Below are 19,518 nucleotides of genomic sequence, written 5' to 3' on the forward strand. Positions count from 1 at the left end.
AAGGATAATAATCTATACGATCGTTATATTATCCGAGAACTGTATATTAAAAAATGGAAAATAAAATATTAAAATACAACAGAGTTTTATAATGGCATGAGAAAATGATTAAACAAAAAAAATAAAAGAGATAAATTATTGTAAACGTTTTTAACGTAAGAATATTAAAAAAAAAAAAAAAAGAAACAAACAAAATCAAAATAAAAAGAAAGAAAATATATTATTACGTTGGTATCTCGGTGTGATGATGATATTGTATAGCAGAGAAATTGGCATAATATCCAAGATGTCTCGTTTCAACCATGAAATTTTGTTCCTTCCACGATCGTTACACGTTCGTTTTCTAATAAGTAGGGTGAGAGAGCAAAATCAGAAAAACAAGAAGAAAAACAAGAAGAAAATACATTGTAGAAAGTTTAAGGAAATACGGCGAAGAAACCAACCTAAGGAAAGACAAGAAGACTTTAATAGAAAGGAGCCTCAAAGTTTAATATTTAACGAGCTTAAACCCCCTTTCCTCCATCAGCTCTCTCTCTCTCCCCTATTTAACCACCACCCCCTTAACTTTGACTCCTTACCAACTACTACTACTACTACTAGTACTACTACTACTACTACTAGTCTTTGCTGTATATATAACACCTAAGATCGTTTTTCCTTTTGTACTTTAATCATTCTTTTTTTCTTCATTTTTTTTTCTCAGGATATTATTCGGCCCCGATACGAAATAGTCGCATTACTTGATTCCTTTTGAACCCATATCCAGTATGCCATTAACTTTAGCCACCACCTTGTCGTTTCTATCTTTTTAAGTGTAGAAGAAGAAGAAGAAGAAGAAGAAGAAGAAGAAGAAGAAGAAGAACAAGAACAAGAACAAGAAGAAGAAAAAGAAGAAGAAGAAGCCCTGATAAATTTCAAATTATTCGATCCACCTCGGATCACCTTACTTTCTTCTCTGTTTCCAAGGGGAAGAAGAAAAATAAGAAGATGTTGGAGTGTCTTGAAAGAAGATCAAGCCGATAATCCGTTTTATAAACGTTAGAAAGCTAGCGAGTTAACGAGATGACTTCTCATCCTCTTTTTCTCTCTCTCTCTCTCTCTCTCTCTCTCTCTCTCTCTTTTGATAAACTAACTTCTATCTTATTATTTTTCCTTTTTTATTCTTAGTATTTTGTTCTTTTTTCTGTCGCTACTTTTAATTATTCTTATCTCACACAGTATCTTTGTGTTTTCGTGAGATTATATTATTATCTTTTTGTTCTGTTTAAAAAACGTAACGTTTTTATTATAATTTTAACTATGTTTCAAAGAAATTCGATACTCTTTTTAATATACTTTTTGTAAAAATATTAAATAATAAATTTGTAAATGTTTAATTCGTTAATATTGATTATTGATTTTTGTGTTTATTTTTTTTTCGTGTCCCTAAGGGGAACTTTGATATTGTTCGAACCTTCTTCGAGATATTGAACAAGACTTCTCTCTTTCTCTCTATATTTTCTTTCTCTTTCGTTGAAGTTTCATACGAGGAGGGGTTGTTGAAAAGGGATGAAAAAAATCGAACGAAGGATTGGTTCGTATCCTTGTACATAGGAGGCAGCACGTCCAGCATTACCGACGAAACTTCTGCTGCCATCTGTCGTTGAATCTGTCAACTTTTCTCTTGATAAAATTAAAAAAGAAAAGAAAAATTAAAAATTAAAAAATGTATAATCAAACGCATTGAACAATCTTGGAAAGAATAAAATAAAAGATAAAATAAATAATAATAATAATAATTTCGTTGGTTGTATTATTAAAAATTAGATTTTAAAACATATGAAGATTTGCAATTAAATTATTATTTTGCGATTGTATTTAATGAAATCTTTGAAATATTTATATATTGTCAATCATTTATAATTTGTATCCAATATTTTTATCATAATCATATTCTAAACAAAATACTCCTGATCTGAGATGTTTTAAAACTTTAAAAAAGAAAAAAACAAATAGAAAAAATATATACAGAAGTTAATCCAATAATTAAATACGATTTGTACATTTACCTTAAAAAAGAAAAATGACTAATCAAAAATATCTCTAACGTGTGTGTGTGTTTATGTTAAATACTATAATCAATTACATTTGAAATAAAATCTACTTGATCAGCAAATTTAAATCAAATTCAATAAAAAGGATCAATTTTACAATTACTGTAAATGTAAAAAGATAAAGATATAATAAATTCTTAGATAATTTCATCCGAGAAATATGACGATGACGATGATAATAACGATGATGATGATAATAATGATGATTATGATTATGATGATAGCTTTTTAACAAGATTCTCACGATCTACCCAGAATATGTTTAGAGTGTTGTATAAAGGAAAAGAAAAATAGAATGGATATGTTCGAATAAAAGAAAGATGAAGAAAAAAAAACAATGAAGAAGAAGAAGAAGAAGAAGGAAGAAAAAGGAAGAAGGAAGTAAGAAGAAGAGGAGGAAGAAGAAGAAGAAGAAGAAGAAGAAGAAAAAGAAGAAGAAGCATTGTGAAAATTTCGAGTGGCTGAAGATACTTAAGGTTTCATGGAACGAAGATTAAGAGAAAGACTACTAGTTAAAGGCGATGACTGGCTGACTTTTTTGAGAGCCGTGAATTATCTTGTCGTATTTTTCGACGAGCCTTGGGTGGTCTTCGTGATTCTCTTCTTCTTCTTCTATATATCTTACCCGAAGATTTTAAAAGGCTCATCTTCTTCTCCACGTTGATTCGGTCGGTCGTACGTTCTTTGGAATCATCGACAAAAAAATAATAACTAAGTTAACGAACTATCTTAAGATCCAAAATGTTAACAACGAATAAGAAAAATACAGGTAGTTATCACAAAATCTTATTCTCCAATCACATTCTAACTACACCTATTCCATTTACGAATCATTTTCTTTTTTTCTTGTTAATATAGCATTGAAACACGTATCAATTGAAACACCCTAATTACCATTACGTATTTTTTTATTATATGAAATAATAAGTGAGTGAATGAATGAATGAAAATCAGTTAGTATGAGAATCTGAGTAAAAGAATGAAAGAAAGGAAAGGTATTGGGAATGGGAAAAGGGGAAGAGGTAAGGGCAACCTATTTTTCAGTTAAATTACACGATTCCAAACGACTAGACAGACTAGGGAGTAAGAAGAAGCTTTCCTCAATATGCGATTTTACCCTCGTTAGGCGCCTGGATGGAAAGGATTAAAGAATTAATCCTAGAACAAAAAGAACCTAAAAGTGAGAGAGAGATATCTCGAGAATAACGAGGGCACTTCTTCATAAGATATAATATAATACTTAAAGATTACTATATATATATATATTTAATACAAAAATCCTGATTAATTTCATTCAATCTCTCACTTTCCTCCTGTTAACTTTTTAATATCTTTCTTGTTCAACGCACAACTTACAACTACTTCGTACTATGAATAAAATGTGGATATAATTTAAAAAACTTTAAATGGAGATAGATAAAATGAGAAAGATGATGTCGGTGGTATTTCCTTTGGTAAAGGATGATACTTTGGGATTAATCAGGAATACTGTAATCGAATTTAACGTCCGAATTGAGTATTTTCGCTTACAAAGAGCGAAAAGAGAGAGAAGGAGAGAGTAAGAGAAAAGGGCTCTCGTCGTCTATGGTAAAGCGAAAGGGCCAGTCTAGAATGAACTCGTCCAAGGCCGTCGAACGAAACGAGAAAGGGCTTCTTCTTCTTCTTCTTCTTATTCAACTACCTCTTGCGTAGCTTAATTGGAAAACTTGCAGATTAACGATTTCTGCGAGACTACGCGAAAATGTTCTTTATGAATGAGAGTATAAGAGAGAGAGAGAGAGAGAGAGAGAGAGGAGTTTATGCCCTTTTCACAAAGTTACACGCAAGGAATAAGGAATAAGTAAGTAAGTAACAGGATATGGAAAATACGTTAGGACGAAAAGGTACTTCGAGAAACCCTTAGTCAAATCTGATTGAAGAATTTCGTTTCTATATTTACGTCAAAGCAAAACGTTTCTCTCTCTCTCTCTTTCTCTCTCTCTCTCTCTCTTTCTCATATACACACAAACAACACATATACAAGTATACTTCTCTCATATCTTCCCTTCTTTTTTTTTCTTTCCTTTCATCGATCGAATTCTACTCTCTAAATTCGATTTAAGATTAAATCAACTTACTTTGCAATTTATCTATCTATCTTAAGAGATATTATTATTGTATCTCTATTTGGCAAATTTATAAATCTTACTTCTATGAGTATGAAATAAATTTACTTTATATGGATGAATAAGTTTCGTTTATGGGATGTTTTATGATCATTCATTTTGTATCAGAAATAAATTCAATCGAATTTATAAATGGTCATTCATTTAGGATTAATTATTACTACATATATATATATTATATAACGATTGTTAATATCATCTTCTTCCCAAAAAAATAATCTAATTAATTATGTGATTAATATTTTAATGTATAATACACTTGAAATAAAACTGATGACGAGTTAAGAAATTACTTTTATAATAATTATTATTATTATTTCCTCCAAAAGAAATTCGTAATTATCGTTTAAGTTGATAGAAAAAAAAAGGAAAAAAGAAAAAATGATGGGGAGGTGTTTTACAATCATTAATTTATTAATAGGAATAAATTAACTGATATTTATAAATTGTATAATTCATTTAGGATTAATTATTATTGTATGTATATATTTTATAACGATTTTTTACTTCTATATTCAACATAATAATTTAACAAATTACCAGATTAATATTTAAATGTATAAATTTGCAGTTTTAAAAATTAACTACGAGTTAAGAAATTAATTTTAAAAATTATAAAACTAACGCGTATAATATTTGTATAATAATTATTATTATTATATATCCTCCAAAAGAAATTCGTAATTTTCGTTTAATTTGATAGAAAGAAAAAAAAAGAAGAAAATAAATAAGAAGGAATGACGAGGGAATTAGATAACGATGGTTAAAGTGGCTGTGTTACGGATTCTAGGTGAACGTGAAATTTCAACGTTTCCAAAGCATCCCGGACTACTACTCTAATTCGGTGTTTCCCGGTACACCGTTACTCTCGAATTTCCGGCGGTGTGAGGGGCTAAATTATCCCCGACTGCTATCGTAATTAGATAAATTAACAGACCGTGAGTCGGGGCATCGTGTTCGCACCGAGGCTCATCTCCTAGGCGTTTCCGGAAACGTTAGTGCTTCCAACTACGTCTAACTAGCACTACTGTTGTCACCTATACGATATCAACAGATATCGAGTTTAACAACATCTTTTATCTATTTACTATCTATTTAAACGTTTTATAATTATCTTTCTCTAAATACTTATTACTCTAATTCGAAATTTTATCATATCCCAAATATTCACGATTAACACTTTTTTTGATATTTTTTTCTAATAATGTTTACAAAATAATACAAATGAAATATTTCACGTCGTTGTTTGAAATATTGATTAGATTAATTTGAAATAAATAATAATAATGATAATTATTCATATTGATAATTTTTCTTCGATCTTCTAACTCGTCTTATATATAATTGTTCTTTTTTTTTTCTTAAATTAAACGTACGTATAAATAAATGTCTTACGATATGCAATGATAACAATGTTGCACCGTTGAATTTCATTGGAAACAGAAATTATCAAATTTCAAGCTAATTATTTTGAAACGATCTAATTCAATACTGAAGTTCATTCCAATCAGACTCGTGTTATTAAATTAAACGTACAAAATGTATAATAAATTTATCACAAAAAAAAAATATAATCTCATATTTGATACAACGTTGTTGACGAAGTTACCAAAAAATTCCTATAAAAATTTTACAATCTCTCGTTCAATTTTCTAATACGTTCATCCATAATTACGTGTTAAAATTATTTAAAAAAAAAAGAAAAATGAAAAAAGAAACAAGAAAATAAAAACAATCGCGTATACGATACAGGAATAATAATAAAACAAAAAACGCGTGAACCGCAAATGAACGAATAATAATCGCAAAATACACTTGTAAAATGGGGAGAAGGGGGAAAAAATGAAAAGGAAAAAGTAAAAAAAAGGTAGAAGAACCTGTAAAATTTCTGTCGAAAACCCCGTTGAAAGTCCTGTTGAAATCCTGCTGAAATACTGCCAAGTATCGTTGAAACGTGAAAGAGAAACCCGTGTTGGAATAAGAAAGCTAAACCTCTGGTACTTCTTTGTTCTCTCGTTGATAAAAAAAATCTTACGGCCGCCGCTGTTCCTTGAAAAACTGTCAGCAAACTTTTTTTCTTTTTTTTTTTATTACTGGCCCACCCTTAATAAAAAAATCAAGACTACAAATTTTTCTTTTAACAATATATTTATTAACAACTCTCCCACGAGTGTTTTGATTCTTATAAACATTGTTTATATTTTTTTTTTTTATGTTATTACCAAAAGATCATTCGCTGTGTACACGTAAAAGTACGTGTACCCTCCCCCTCCTCCCACCCTCTATTAATCTAATATTATTTATATCATCTAATGTTACAATTACACGCATACATATTACACAAAACATATACGAAGAATTAATCTTACTATTTATTTATTTATTTCAATATCTTCTCGTTGCACACATTTCGTATTTTACCTAAATTAAATTTCTAAAATAAAATGTATCAGAGATGATTGATTCTTTGAGTACTATGGACGCATATATGCGCTTATCAATTATTTTTCTACTTTCCTTAGTTCGAGGATTCTTTTCTTTTTATTTTTGAGTTTATTTAATCGAAGTCGTTTAAAAAAAAAAGTTCATTCCGTTCCTATTGATTGCAATCGTTACTCGATGTATTCACTTCGTACTTGAAGGGTTTTTTCATTATTTAAATTATTAATATTGAATAAAATTTAACAAAACAAAAAAGTATATATTACAATATTCATTTAAAATTATACGAATGAAACATTAGACCGTTGTTAAGCATAGAATTGTTTTTTATAAATTAATTTCAATAATTTTCACATTATAACTTTTCCAAGAACAATAAATTTTGTTTTCACTATCATTTATATTTCTAATCAGTTATTTTTTCGAGATAATATATAGAAAATATTCGTATAATAAAAGGAGTATTATAATGAAAAGCCTTAAAAGGTGGTGATGATGGTGATGGGATCATTAGAAAAATAATAATTTTTTCTTGAATAAAACACCATAACAGGATGAGGTTAGAGAGGGAGGTAGATGGACGAGGACCTTATAGTCAAGAAGTATAATAATCTCTTGACACAAGTAGCACAAACGGAAAGAAAAGGGATTGGTTAGCAGAAAAAAACGAATATGTGTGTATGTGTGTGTGTTAGAGAAAGAAAGAGAGAGAGAGAGAAAGAAAAAATCGTAGAAACTAACGGGGGTTGTTTCTACGGCTTTTCTTTAACCCCCACGACGACGTTGAAGGAACGAACGAAGAAACTCGCGAGATTTTTTTTCGACGAAACAATACAACCTTCGCGCGCGCCGTGCGTGGTGTGCTCGAAGCCCTTTTTTGTTTTTCTTTTTTTTTTGTTTTCTTACTTTTTTTCCTTCACAAAGAAGAGACTCATAAGACATATATATATATATATATCTATCTCTGTCCCTTTTTCTTTCTACCTCTTTCCCCCTTACTTTTTTTCCTTTTTTTCTTCTTATTCTCTCTTTTTTTTTCTTCCCATTGAAATAACTCGAGCGTTATCCTTTTCACTTCGGTCCTTACACTTCTATCCCAAACGGGCCTCTCCTCTCGTAATTATCACGAGGACATTCGATCCCCCAGAGCTTTTCTCTATCAATAATTATACTTTGCTTTTCGATTCTATATTTTTTTTTTTTACGTTAGAAAGACAGATATAGAGATACAAGTATTATTTCATTTTAATATTCTTTGATTATTTTTTATATTTAGGATTAAAAGAGAAATATTTGAAAAGGAGGGGATATAAGTTTCATCCAATTTTCTTACACATTATCTTATTATAAAAATAATAAGTGATAATAAATAATAGATTGTCTATCAATAATTATATTTTGCTTTTCGTTTCTATGCTTTTACGTTAGAAAGACAGAGATAGAGATACAAGTATTATTTCATCAAAATATTCTTTGATTATTTTTTATATCAGGATTAAATAAATATTAAAAAGAATAATTTAAGTTTCATTCAATTGCTTACTTATTATAAAACTACGTATAAAGTGTATAATGTAAAAATAATGCACACACACACAAGTTTGGGAAAAAAAACAAATAGTAAATTCATTCATAGTATTTTCATTCATTTATTAGTTTACTACAACGTTTTTTTTATGAATGAATTGTTTCGTCTAATTCTGCGATACTTTGTTCTTTATTCATAAATTATTGTAACACATTGTATGAGTAAAAGATAGATAAATAATTTACACGTGAAATATGTAATAAATTTTTTTATTCACAATGAAACTTTTCATTCGTTATACATAAAGTATCAATGATAATTTTTCTTCATTCATTCATTAATTTACTATAACTTCTTGTAATGAATGAATTGTTTCATTTAATTCTACGATAATTTTTATTCATAAATTATTGTAAATGTGTATGATAAAGAAATAGATGAGTAACTTACACGTAAGGTATGCGAGGAAAAATATTTCATTCATAAAATTACTATAACTTTGTACGGAGTAAGATAGTTGCCATGTATGTTACGTTTACATGAATGAAACTTTACATTCGTAAATAACTACGAAAGAAAAAAAAGAAAGAGAGAGAAAGAGATAACACAAGCAAGAAATGAAACAATTTAATATGCAACAAGAAGATCTATATTTACAAAAAAAAAAAAAAGAAATATCTCACATAAATAAAAATTAAGATTTAAAAGAAGAACGTTGTTGGAAAGATTACAAAAAAAAGACGAAAAAAAAGACAAAAAAAAAAATCATATTCGTTAATATTTTTACATTCCCAAAAACTTTCACCCCTTTTTCTTTTATTCCCTTCTCCTTCCACCCTAACATCCTGTGCGTCCTTCGCCAAGTAGGATTCCAAAAGGATCAGGAGACGCGACCTTAAGGGCGTGTTTCGATTCACGACCGCCAAGAGAGGGTGAGTTATAAATCGATTTACGTCACGGCCAATGAGGGTTGAAAGTGGCGCTTTCTGATTGGCTCCTGCCCAGACCACTCCCACGTCGTTAATAGAGAACCCACCAAGCGAGAAAAGTCTAGTTTCACAACACGGCACAACAATTCTAATCCTTGCATTTAATATACTTCGAACTTTTCCACTTTTACAAATTTCATATACTTCAATAAATATTCTTATCCCCCCCCGCCACCTCCCCACCCCTAAAAAAAAATAATACATCTTCCACAACATAATCTTATTACGCGAATATTTTTTAAGATCAATATTTTTACTTAACGTTAATAATTAGCCTCATTCTTTTATTTTTTAAATTAAATAATTCGTAAAAGGCAAAAAGAAAACAAAAGGAAAGGGTATAGGGGGAAGGAATGGGAATGGGGAATGAAATATATATATATAATTAATAATAATGTGCAATTAATTACATTCACGAATTAGTAAAGGTATTTTGAAATAATAAATAATTACGTTAACAAAATATATATGATAAAATTATCTTTATAAATAAGAAAATAATGATTGATATAAAATCTCAATAGAAAAATAAAAATAGTAATAACTGTGTATATATATATATATGGAATCGTGAAAGAAGAATGAGGAATAAAAAGCTAAAAGAGTAAAAAATCAAAACAAAAATAAATAATAAGAAAAAAAGAAGAAGGTAAGAAAGACCAAGAAGAAGAAGAAGAAGAAGAAGAAGAAGAAAGAAGAAAGAAGAAGAGGAATAAGTTTTTGGGGGTGTGTAGATGAAAACGCGTAAACGGCGTCGTCGTATCGTAGGCGTATCCTAGGCCTCGATGTTGAGGCGTCAACTATAGTAAAGCCCACCTTCTGTGTCGGGTAACTAGGGCTATGTCTGCCTGGTTGGGAGTGTGAAAAAACGGACCAATCGGCGATGCGAGAGGGCCACTGTCGACTTAGGGACGGCCGCCACCCACCCACCCACCCCTTCTCTTCTTCTTCTTCTCTCTCTCTTAGGGTAGAATCGTATGCGCGCGCGCGCGCGCACCGCATAGCATCGCATCGCATCACACCGCATCTCGCACCACACCACACCACACCATTCGAAATGAAACGAAACGAAACGAAACGGCACGACACGACGAAACGAAACGAAACTGAACGAAAGGGAAGCTTAGGCATTACGAAGGGGGGGTGTCAAGAGACGAAGAGGTGGAGGAAGAGGAGAGGAGAGGAGTGGTGGTGGTAGTGGTGGTGGTTGTTAAGAGAAAAGAGTGAACCGAGTGAATGTGAGAGAGTACGAGTATGAGTACAAGTACGAGTGTTAGTTTGAGTGAGTGAGTGAGTGAGAGTGAGAGAGAGAGAAAGGAGAGTTGGTGGTGGCCGCCCCTGGGGGCTCCCAACCCCGTACAGCCGGCACCGAACGAGCTCAGTTGCCCATCGCCGCGACGACGACACGGTTGCGCTCCGATCAAGATCTCGCGAGTGTGAGAGATAATATATATATATATATATATATATACATATATATATATATATATGTATATATATAAATATATACCTTATAATATTTCATTAATTAACGTTTACGTTTTTGTCATCGAAGAAGAAAAAAAGATGACAAAAAAATTAATTTACAAATTAAATAAATCCGACGTATAATTATATATTATATATAATACAAGTATAATTAATTTAAGTTACATTGAAACACACAAGCTTGAAATCCGGATGAGAACATTTAACAATCATCAGTATCATCAGCATCATCAACATCAGTATCATCAGCATCAGCATCAGTGCATAAAATATAATTGAACCAATAAGCAACAAACCAAAATTATTTTGGAGTATTACTGAAACTATTCGTTGTCGTCGTTTTTGTTAATCTCTAACTCAGCCCCCTCCCCCAACGTCTCATCAGATTATGGAAAACAATTGGGTTGTTTTATTCGTTACGTTGATTGTTGGATAAATAAAAAAAGAGAGATTGTTCGTTTGGTTTTGTTATACTTCATTTTTTTTTCTTCGCTTTTCTTTTTATTTTTTGTTGGGGGAGAGTTTTCGTTTGGAATTTTATTCAAGGAAAGATAAATAAGTTAAGTTTTATCGTGAAAAACAGGATTGCATTTTGTTGTATACTACTACTACTACTACTACTACTACTATTACTTCTACTACTACTACTACTGTTACACACGTATACACGAATATTGTGGTGAACTTTTTGATTTTTATCGCAACTCTATCTTCCTATGGTTTATCTAAAAAGTGTGAGATGATATATGAAAAAAAACGTGAGAAAATATAAAGAAATAGCCTGAGGTAAATGAAGACGTGAAGTTTATTTGATTTCTACTACTATATATATATATATATATTCTTTATTGTTATATATATCTGGAAGGAGAGAAACAAAGCATATATTTTCTATCTCATTCTCTCTCTCTCTCTCTCTCTCTTTCTCTGTCTCTCTCTCTTTTTCTCTTTCACTATTTTGCATCCACGAGAACACTGGGTTGCCGTCGCTAACTGAAAGTTTGCCCGCCGGCAAACTACCACCACTTGTACTTTCTTTCCATTTCTATCTTTTGTTTCTATCTTAAGCAATTAATAGTTAAAATATATACATATATATATAAACGTATATGTATATATTTATCTAATTATCGAACCATTTGTCTATAATAATATATGTCTGGCTTAAGATACACGAAAATATACAACGAAGAATAATAAAAAGAAGAAGAATAAGAAGATAAAACGAAGAATACGAGTATCTAGATATTTATCTAGAACCAGAAATAAGATATAAAGTTTAAACCTAGGGATATTATAATCCATCCTAGGGGAAAGTTAATAATCCATTGTGAAGATCTATTGGATAATAACATAGGATTAAAGGATTATACATGTATTTTAACAACACCAAGTGAATATCTCAACGAAGTATCAACGAAAGTTAGCCTAGAAGAGAATTACACGATTGATAATTATTAAAAGGGAACGTTTATAATAAAGAAGAAAGTTTTATTTGAACGTGTACGTTTGTTACGGAGCGTCGGATGCTGTGAATGGACGGACGTGTTGTACGGGTGAACAGAGAGGGCCTATATCGTCAAACAAAAATCGTGTTTTTAATCGAATATTCATGGAAATATAACGAAACGAGTATATGTTTACATACATACATATATATATATATATATATATATATATATATTACATATATAACGAAGATAAAAAAAAGTTCCTAAATAATAAATAAAAAGAAAAGAGGGAGAGAAAAAAAATAAGAATAAGAAAAGACATAAGAAGAAGAAGAAGAAGAAGAAGAAGAAGAAGAAGAAGAAGAAGAAGAAGAAGAAGAAGAAGAAGAAGAAGAAGAAGAAGAAGAAGAAGAAGATAGTCATCACGCAAAGATGATGACATATTGAAAATAATTAAAAAAAAGGGACAGAAGTGTAAGGCTGAATAAAAGGACAGCATCAAGATGCCGCAACGTACGCCGTTCGCGATTCAAGAGTTATTGGGTCTGAATGGTACCGGAAATGCAAGTGGTACCGATCGTGGCTCACCTCAGGGATCGCCACCCGCCGGCGTATCGGCGGTTTCTTATGCACCTAATGCACCTCATCACAAACTCTGGGATTACATGCCTAGTTTGACGAATCATCTAGGTAATCTTGGAAATCTTGGTAATCTAGGAAACTTGACGGCCTCGCGTATGGCCTACCTGAATGCACAGGCAGCCGTCGCGGCTGCTTTTCTACCACCACCGCATCCTCATCCGGCGCATCATGTACCTCATCATCAGGTACATCAACCTGGTCAACTTCCAGCCTCACCTGCCGGTGTCAATGTTCATCCAGCGGCACACGCGCAACATGTACTTCCTGGTACTGCTGTTACCCCAAATCATCATCAACATAGTCCAACTCAGCATACACCGCCACACGGTATGTTTGTTACAAATAATCATTTATTTCATTATCTTTTTTTTTTCATATTATTTTCTATTGTATTTAAAGAATAGATCTGCGTATGTATATGTGTGTGTGTGCGAAGTCACAGATATTTTATTCCCAAGTTAGTTCTACTTATCCTTCCGTCGGGTAAACTCGACATCAATCGATAGTATATAGTATCATCGTTCTCCCGTTAAACGAGCACTTAACGTGCCACTTATGGCTATCGTTTAACACCCTGAGCCTACTACTCGAGGATCGTGTTACCGAAAATCGCACCTTTGTTGCTCATACGGGAACGTGCTCCTGCACCCCCGCACTCCCGTTACCGTTCCCGTACTCAGTCCCCCTCCCCACCTCCCACTCCCATCCTCTTCATTGTGTCCAACGATATCTTTCTTACTAAAATCGAGGGAATTTTCACGAACAAATTCTCTAACTTACAAACAACAGCTGAACATTTTCTCTAAGGGGTTGTTGTCTACTATCCATCTATGACTAATCAAATTCTAACTAATTGCTGTACATATATATATATATATATATATATATATATATATATATATATATATATATATATATATACTTCTATTGTGTAAATATCTTACTTCTTCCTAATATATTTTTGTCTGTGTTTATGTGCATATATGTGTGCGTGTATGTGTATATTTTTTTTCTATAACCATCCTGACGTCATAAAGAAACGCGTTAGAATATCATGTAACGGTAGCCACGTTTTACGCGCCTTGCACATTGTGGGAATCCGAATATTTTCGTCGGAATAATCCCCAACGTTATGAATAATTAGTGGTATAATGAGTTGAGTGTTGGGTAGAGACCTGCAATGTCTCACCAAAACACAAAGAACCACGATGAATCGTAAAAATGGCTCTAAGAGCGCGCGCGCAAAACTGTTCTCAACTCGTACCGAATTCATTTCTTTGCATCGTCGTCGTTTATCATCCCCCACCATCCCCATTGATTTTCGCGAAACGTATTAGAAATCTTGATAGGTAAGACTAATATTATTATTGTTCGGTAAAAGGATAGTTAACCGGTATTCATTTTATTATCGAAACGAGAATGAATCGTTTTGCAAAAAAACATGGAATGAAAAAATTGTTTCCCTTTTTCTTTAGCCTCCTACTACCCCCATTCCAAAAAAAGAAAGAAGAGTTTACATGGATAAAAAATTAATTGAAAAAAAAAAAACGAGAAATATATATAATATTTAGTATCGTGTTAATTCATGATTGGTATAAGAGGATTGATTTAAGTAATGAAATATTAAACGAATTAATTAAGAAATAATAATCTATACTCGGTGATCAATTATAAAGTCATTTTGAAAGAAGAAAAAAAAGGTTATAAGAAGTATGATTATACCATACGTATCATTATCGGTCAGCGTTAATCATTGAAAGAAAAAAGCAACATAGAATTTGAACGTCGGCTCGTACGTTTCGTAGTGAATTTTGAGAACGTTTTTCGAGTATCGGGTTCCCGTTCGAGGGGGGGGGTCAGGACAAAGGATCAGACCTTCCATTCAAACGTCACTCTGGCACCTCGTCTTACAGTAGAGAACATTTTTATTTGCCCCGCGTGCGTGCGTGCGTGCGTGCGCGCGCGCGCGAGTGCTCATTCGTATGCTCTCTCTCTCTCTCGCTCACACTCTTCTCGTACGTACCTTTATTTTTTGTCTTAAAAAAATCTTGGGCAGACTTAAAGAAGAAAGTACAGGCCAGGGATAGGTGGACTCTGATCAAGGATCTTTTTTTTTCTTTTTTATCATTTTTTCCAACGATTGATAATAATAATAAAATGAAGAAGAAATATAATCATCGTTTTTTTTCAATAAAAAATTCATAAGAGCTAGGGTGGAAAGGAAAATCATTGAATAGTAAAAGGTTTCCTTAATGAAATCAATTTAAATACTATACTATTATTACTACTACTATTAGGAGATGAATTAGAATGAAAATAAGATAAATAGAAAAAAAGTTAATTAGGGAAAAAAGAAAGGTAAACAATAAAAATAATTCTTTCTTCATTATCATTTTCAAAATGATAGATAATAATAAAAAGAAGAAATATAACCATGGCTATTGTCAATAAGTAATTCATACGAACTAGGGTGGAAAGTAAAATCGTTGAAAATATTTTCTCAATGAAATCAATTTAAATACTATAATACTGCTATTACTATTATTATTAATAAGAGATAATTAGAATAAATATAGGATAAATAGAACAAAGAGGTAATTAGGGAAGGAAATATAATCATGGTTGTTGTTAATAAGAAACTCACACGAACTTAAGAAATAAAATTTTCTCAATGAAGTCAATTTCAGTACTAAAATACTACTACTACTACTAATACTATTACTATTACTATTACATAAAAAATGATTAGAATAAAAATAAGAAAATAGGGAAAAAAAGAAGGAAACTAGAGAAATGAAAAAAAAAATGAGAAAAACAATAACAACAACAACAAAATGAACCTTTGATGAGGGTTGATGAAATCGATAAAACGTCTAGAGAGACGACGACGCTGAGAGAAAATCGTATTTGCCTGTGATCGGGATGAACAAGGGTGTAGTGAAAATGGTGACGGGGGTTTTGGGGGAGGGGGTGGGGTGGGGTGGGGGGTAAAATAAAGTAAAGGAAAGGAAAGGAAAGGAAAGGAAAGGAAAGGTGAGGCCCAAGAGGTATTGTTCCAAATTCTTAGATTCGTTCTCTCGCTCTTGATTCTCTCACTTTCTTTCTTTCTTTCTCTCATTCATTCTTTCTTTTTTTCAATTTTTTTTTTCTTGCCTCGCCATATCGACTTTCGCACACAGCTTTTCGGTTCGTTTGAAGTTGGCAATCAACTAGATTGCCTATCAACGCTTAGCGTAGGAGGACACATACTCATTCCCTATCTTTTCTTTCTCGCTCACTAACTCACTCACTTATTCGTTCGCTCACTCTCATTCTCTTTCGTAGCTTATTCCCTTTTCTCTTTTTCTCTTTCAAACGATCTTACTACACATCTCTTTTTCCCTACTGCAGGAGACTTGCTTGCTTGCTTGCTTGCTTCTGCTAACGCTTCTCGACACGTACCATTCAACAAATCGTCGTATAATCGCGCAACCCTTGCTACACACACCGTCCTCTTCTCTACATTATAAGGAAAAAGAAAAAAAAAAAGAAAGAAAAGAAAAAGAAAAGAAGAAAAAAAAAAAGGATAGGAAGAAGAAAATAAAGAGAAAAAAACAACAAGCATGATAGAAGAGAGAGGGTATCTGACCCTTTAGAGCTGAGAACAAATTTACGCATACTTTTACATGTTTTACGAATGATAGAGAGTGGTGGATGGATTAGGAAGAGGGGAAACAATACAAAAATCCAAAAAACAAGAGAAATATTTTCTTATGACCTGCAGGGGGGGGCCGACTTCAATCTATTCTATCTAATCAAAAAAAAAATAAAGAAAAGAAAAAAGAAATCTTCTCAACGATTAAATAATGGATGTAATCGTAAGAATTTCGAGTAGGTACTTACACGTAGGAACAGCACACATACATGCACATATAAACACACGCACGCACGTAGAAACAGAATACAATTTTTATCAATGAGGAGGGGGAGGAAAGGGGATTGAAAAAAAAAGAAAGAGCTCAGAGTAGAGGAAGAAAACGAAATGAAGAAGGAAATAAAAGAAAGAACGAAAGAAAGAAAGAAAGATAGACAGTGATAGAGAAAGAGTGAGTGAGTAGTTAGACAGAGAGAGAAGGAAAGAGGGATTTCATGGAGAGGGGATTAAATTCTGCGCACCCGGGGGGTGGTTAGCTGACGGTGATGGTGGTGGTAGGTAGTAGTTATGGTGGTGGTGGTATCGGTTGGTACTGGTGGTGGTGGTAGTGGTAGTGGTGGTAGTCAGCGATGAAGGAGAGAGAGTGGAGGAGAAGGAAGAGGAGAAAGAGGATATGGAGGAGTAGTAGGAAGAGGAAGAGGAGAAGGAGGAGGAGGGAGGAGACGGAGGGTGCGGCCTATAGGCACAGGTCGATACTGATTAGTACTTCAAAGCGACTCGAAACCCGTAACCATCCATCCCCCCCGTTTCTCGTTGCCGTGCCGCCGACATTTGCGACAAAGCCCATACCACCCGAGCTAGGCGTCGGCACTCGAGCAAAAAATCTTCAACAAATTAGCGAATTATGAATTCGCTCGGTCTTTGTTTTCTGGAAAGTGCCTGGAGTCGGTTGTAAGAGACTCATAATACAATCCTCTCTCTCTTTCTTTCACTCTCTCACTCACTCTGCCTGTTTCTATGTTCACAATTCTCTCTCTCTCTCTCTCTTTTACTCTCTCTTATACATTCTCTTTCTCTTATATACTTTTTCTCTCTTAGGTTACGTGCGAACTACTTGCACTCTAGGAACACACGGCTTCCAACACCTTCTACTCTCTCTTTTTCTCTCTTTACTCTCTTATACTATATTCTTATTCTCTCTGCTACGTGCCCGCACACGATATTGCGCGATCACGCGTGTGCGTAAGTGCCATGCAATTCAAATTAGCCTTCTATACGGTTAAAATCCGATATCGTTCTCGCGTCAAAACCCCCCTGTCGCGAGACCATCTCTATTTCTTTTATTTCTTCGATACTACCCCTATCCCTCCTCCAACCCCTCTCCACAGATCTCTTCCCACAATTCCTCCCTTTCCCTTTCCTAATATAATCTTTCCCTTACCACCACCCCCACCTATCCGATCATTTCTCTCTCTAATTCTTATTCTTATTTTTTTTTTTTACGGCTCTTATTAATTTCCCTTCTTTTCTTTATTTTGCTAATTTGTACGAGAGAAAAGTCTTATCGCGTTTTCTTTAAGGCTTCCTACTTCTTTTTCCTTTTTTTTTTTTTTTTTTTTTATAATATAGTAAGGGTTTTCGTAGATTTTAATAAGAGTAATAAATAATTGTCCTATATGCTTATCTGTTTAGTTTCTTTTTTCTCTAGTACTTATTTCTCATTAACTCAGAGAAAAGTAAAGGATTTTAATGTTATGAAATTAAGTTATGATAAAGAAAAAAAAAGGATAAAGAAAATTATTTTGATTTAGAGCAAATTAACAGAATATTATAGATAATCGAAAATAATCTGATTTGATATTAAACCCTGAGAAACCTGTAGCAGCAGTAGTAGTTGTAGTAATTATCTTTGAGATGTGTATTTGGTATTTTGTTTTGTTATCAAAAGACGAAAGAGAAAATCTTAAGTAAGAGATAATAATATATATATATATATATATAAGTGAATGGTATAACTATTGGAATCGATATTCCTGTACAAGGTCTTATGCAATCGCCGAAATGCAAATTAAACGAAATTAAACAGTTAATTAAAGCACCGCCGCCCTCGGAGAAGTTAATTGAGATTCTTGGGAGATTTGTCGCCCGGAATGTCTTAATTTAGTCCCTTAAGCGTCCTAACTCGCCTTAACAACTTAGAATAATTGGATAACACTACCGAGGGCGCTTCTCTCTCTCACTCTTTCTCACTCTCTCTCTTTCTCTCTCCCTTTCTCTCTTACGCGTACTTTAACTTTTTAGGTAACAAAGAAATGTGAGAAAATACAATTTTTAACGCTTACCCTTGAAAAAAAATACAATTTCTTTCCGATTATGATCGTCATCATCATCATAATCTTCAATAAAACTTACTTTCAATGATTAGAATTCATTCTACTAGTCGAATTTTTTCTATCGTTTAATAAGTCGTATAGAAAAAAGAAAAGAAAGAAGAAAAATATATTGCAAAATATAAAATATAAAATAATAGAAAAAAAAAATAAACAAATCTCACCAGTTCGGGAACAATTAATCCTGGTAATTATTTATCATTGTTAGTGTTTTTTTTTTTTAAGAAATAAATAAATGCAATTTATCTACAATAACTCAAAGTTTATCGTAATCGTCTTGTTTATCATCGAAACTGCAAAATTGTGTTATTGCTGATAAAGGAATAATTCCCTCCTCACCCTCCTTTTTCTCCCTCTTCTGACCTATCATCATCGATTGATTTGCCACAAATTTTCTCCCGCATTGGTCAGACATGATTTTCTCTCATTACTATATAACCTCTCTCTTTTCACTCATTCTCTCTCTCCATATATTCGCGGTGTCAATCATTTGACCCCCTCGTTCGTAATAGCAACAGACTATCGCCTAATCGCCTAATCGCCTAATCGCGTAACGCGCTTCAACAAATCAATCCGAGAGGAAGTATACCCCCCGCCCTAAACCCCCTCTTCTCCTCCCATTCCCGTTCAACGACGAAATCTCTAATCGTATCTTCTCTCTCTCTGGTAATTATATATCCCGCTTACGGGCTATAC

General features: G+C 32.7%; 1 protein-coding gene across 8 annotated transcripts in view; it reads left to right on the forward strand.

Annotated features, from left to right (window-relative positions):
- Positions 1-10,199: 10,199 nt before the first annotated feature.
- LOC107069531 (uncharacterized) overlaps positions 10,200-19,518 on the forward strand; it is a 59,029-nt gene continuing 49,710 nt past the window's right edge. The window contains exons 1-2 of one of the 8 annotated variants that reach the window (XM_089171867.1): positions 10,200-11,491; positions 11,875-13,125. In XM_089171867.1, the coding sequence (XP_089027993.1) occupies positions 12,660-13,125 (466 nt within the window). In that variant the 5' untranslated portion in view covers positions 10,200-11,491; positions 11,875-12,659. Of the gene's footprint in view, positions 13,126-19,518 lie in introns of all 8 variants that reach the window. The other 7 variants (XM_089171868.1, XM_089171869.1, XM_089171870.1 and 4 more) reach the window with 7 other exon arrangements.

This window comes from Polistes dominula, unplaced genomic scaffold (assembly GCF_049000335.1).
Source record: "Polistes dominula isolate Pdom_NZ unplaced genomic scaffold, Pdom_raw_medaka contig_73, whole genome shotgun sequence".
NCBI classification, from domain to species: domain Eukaryota; kingdom Metazoa; phylum Arthropoda; class Insecta; order Hymenoptera; family Vespidae; genus Polistes; species Polistes dominula.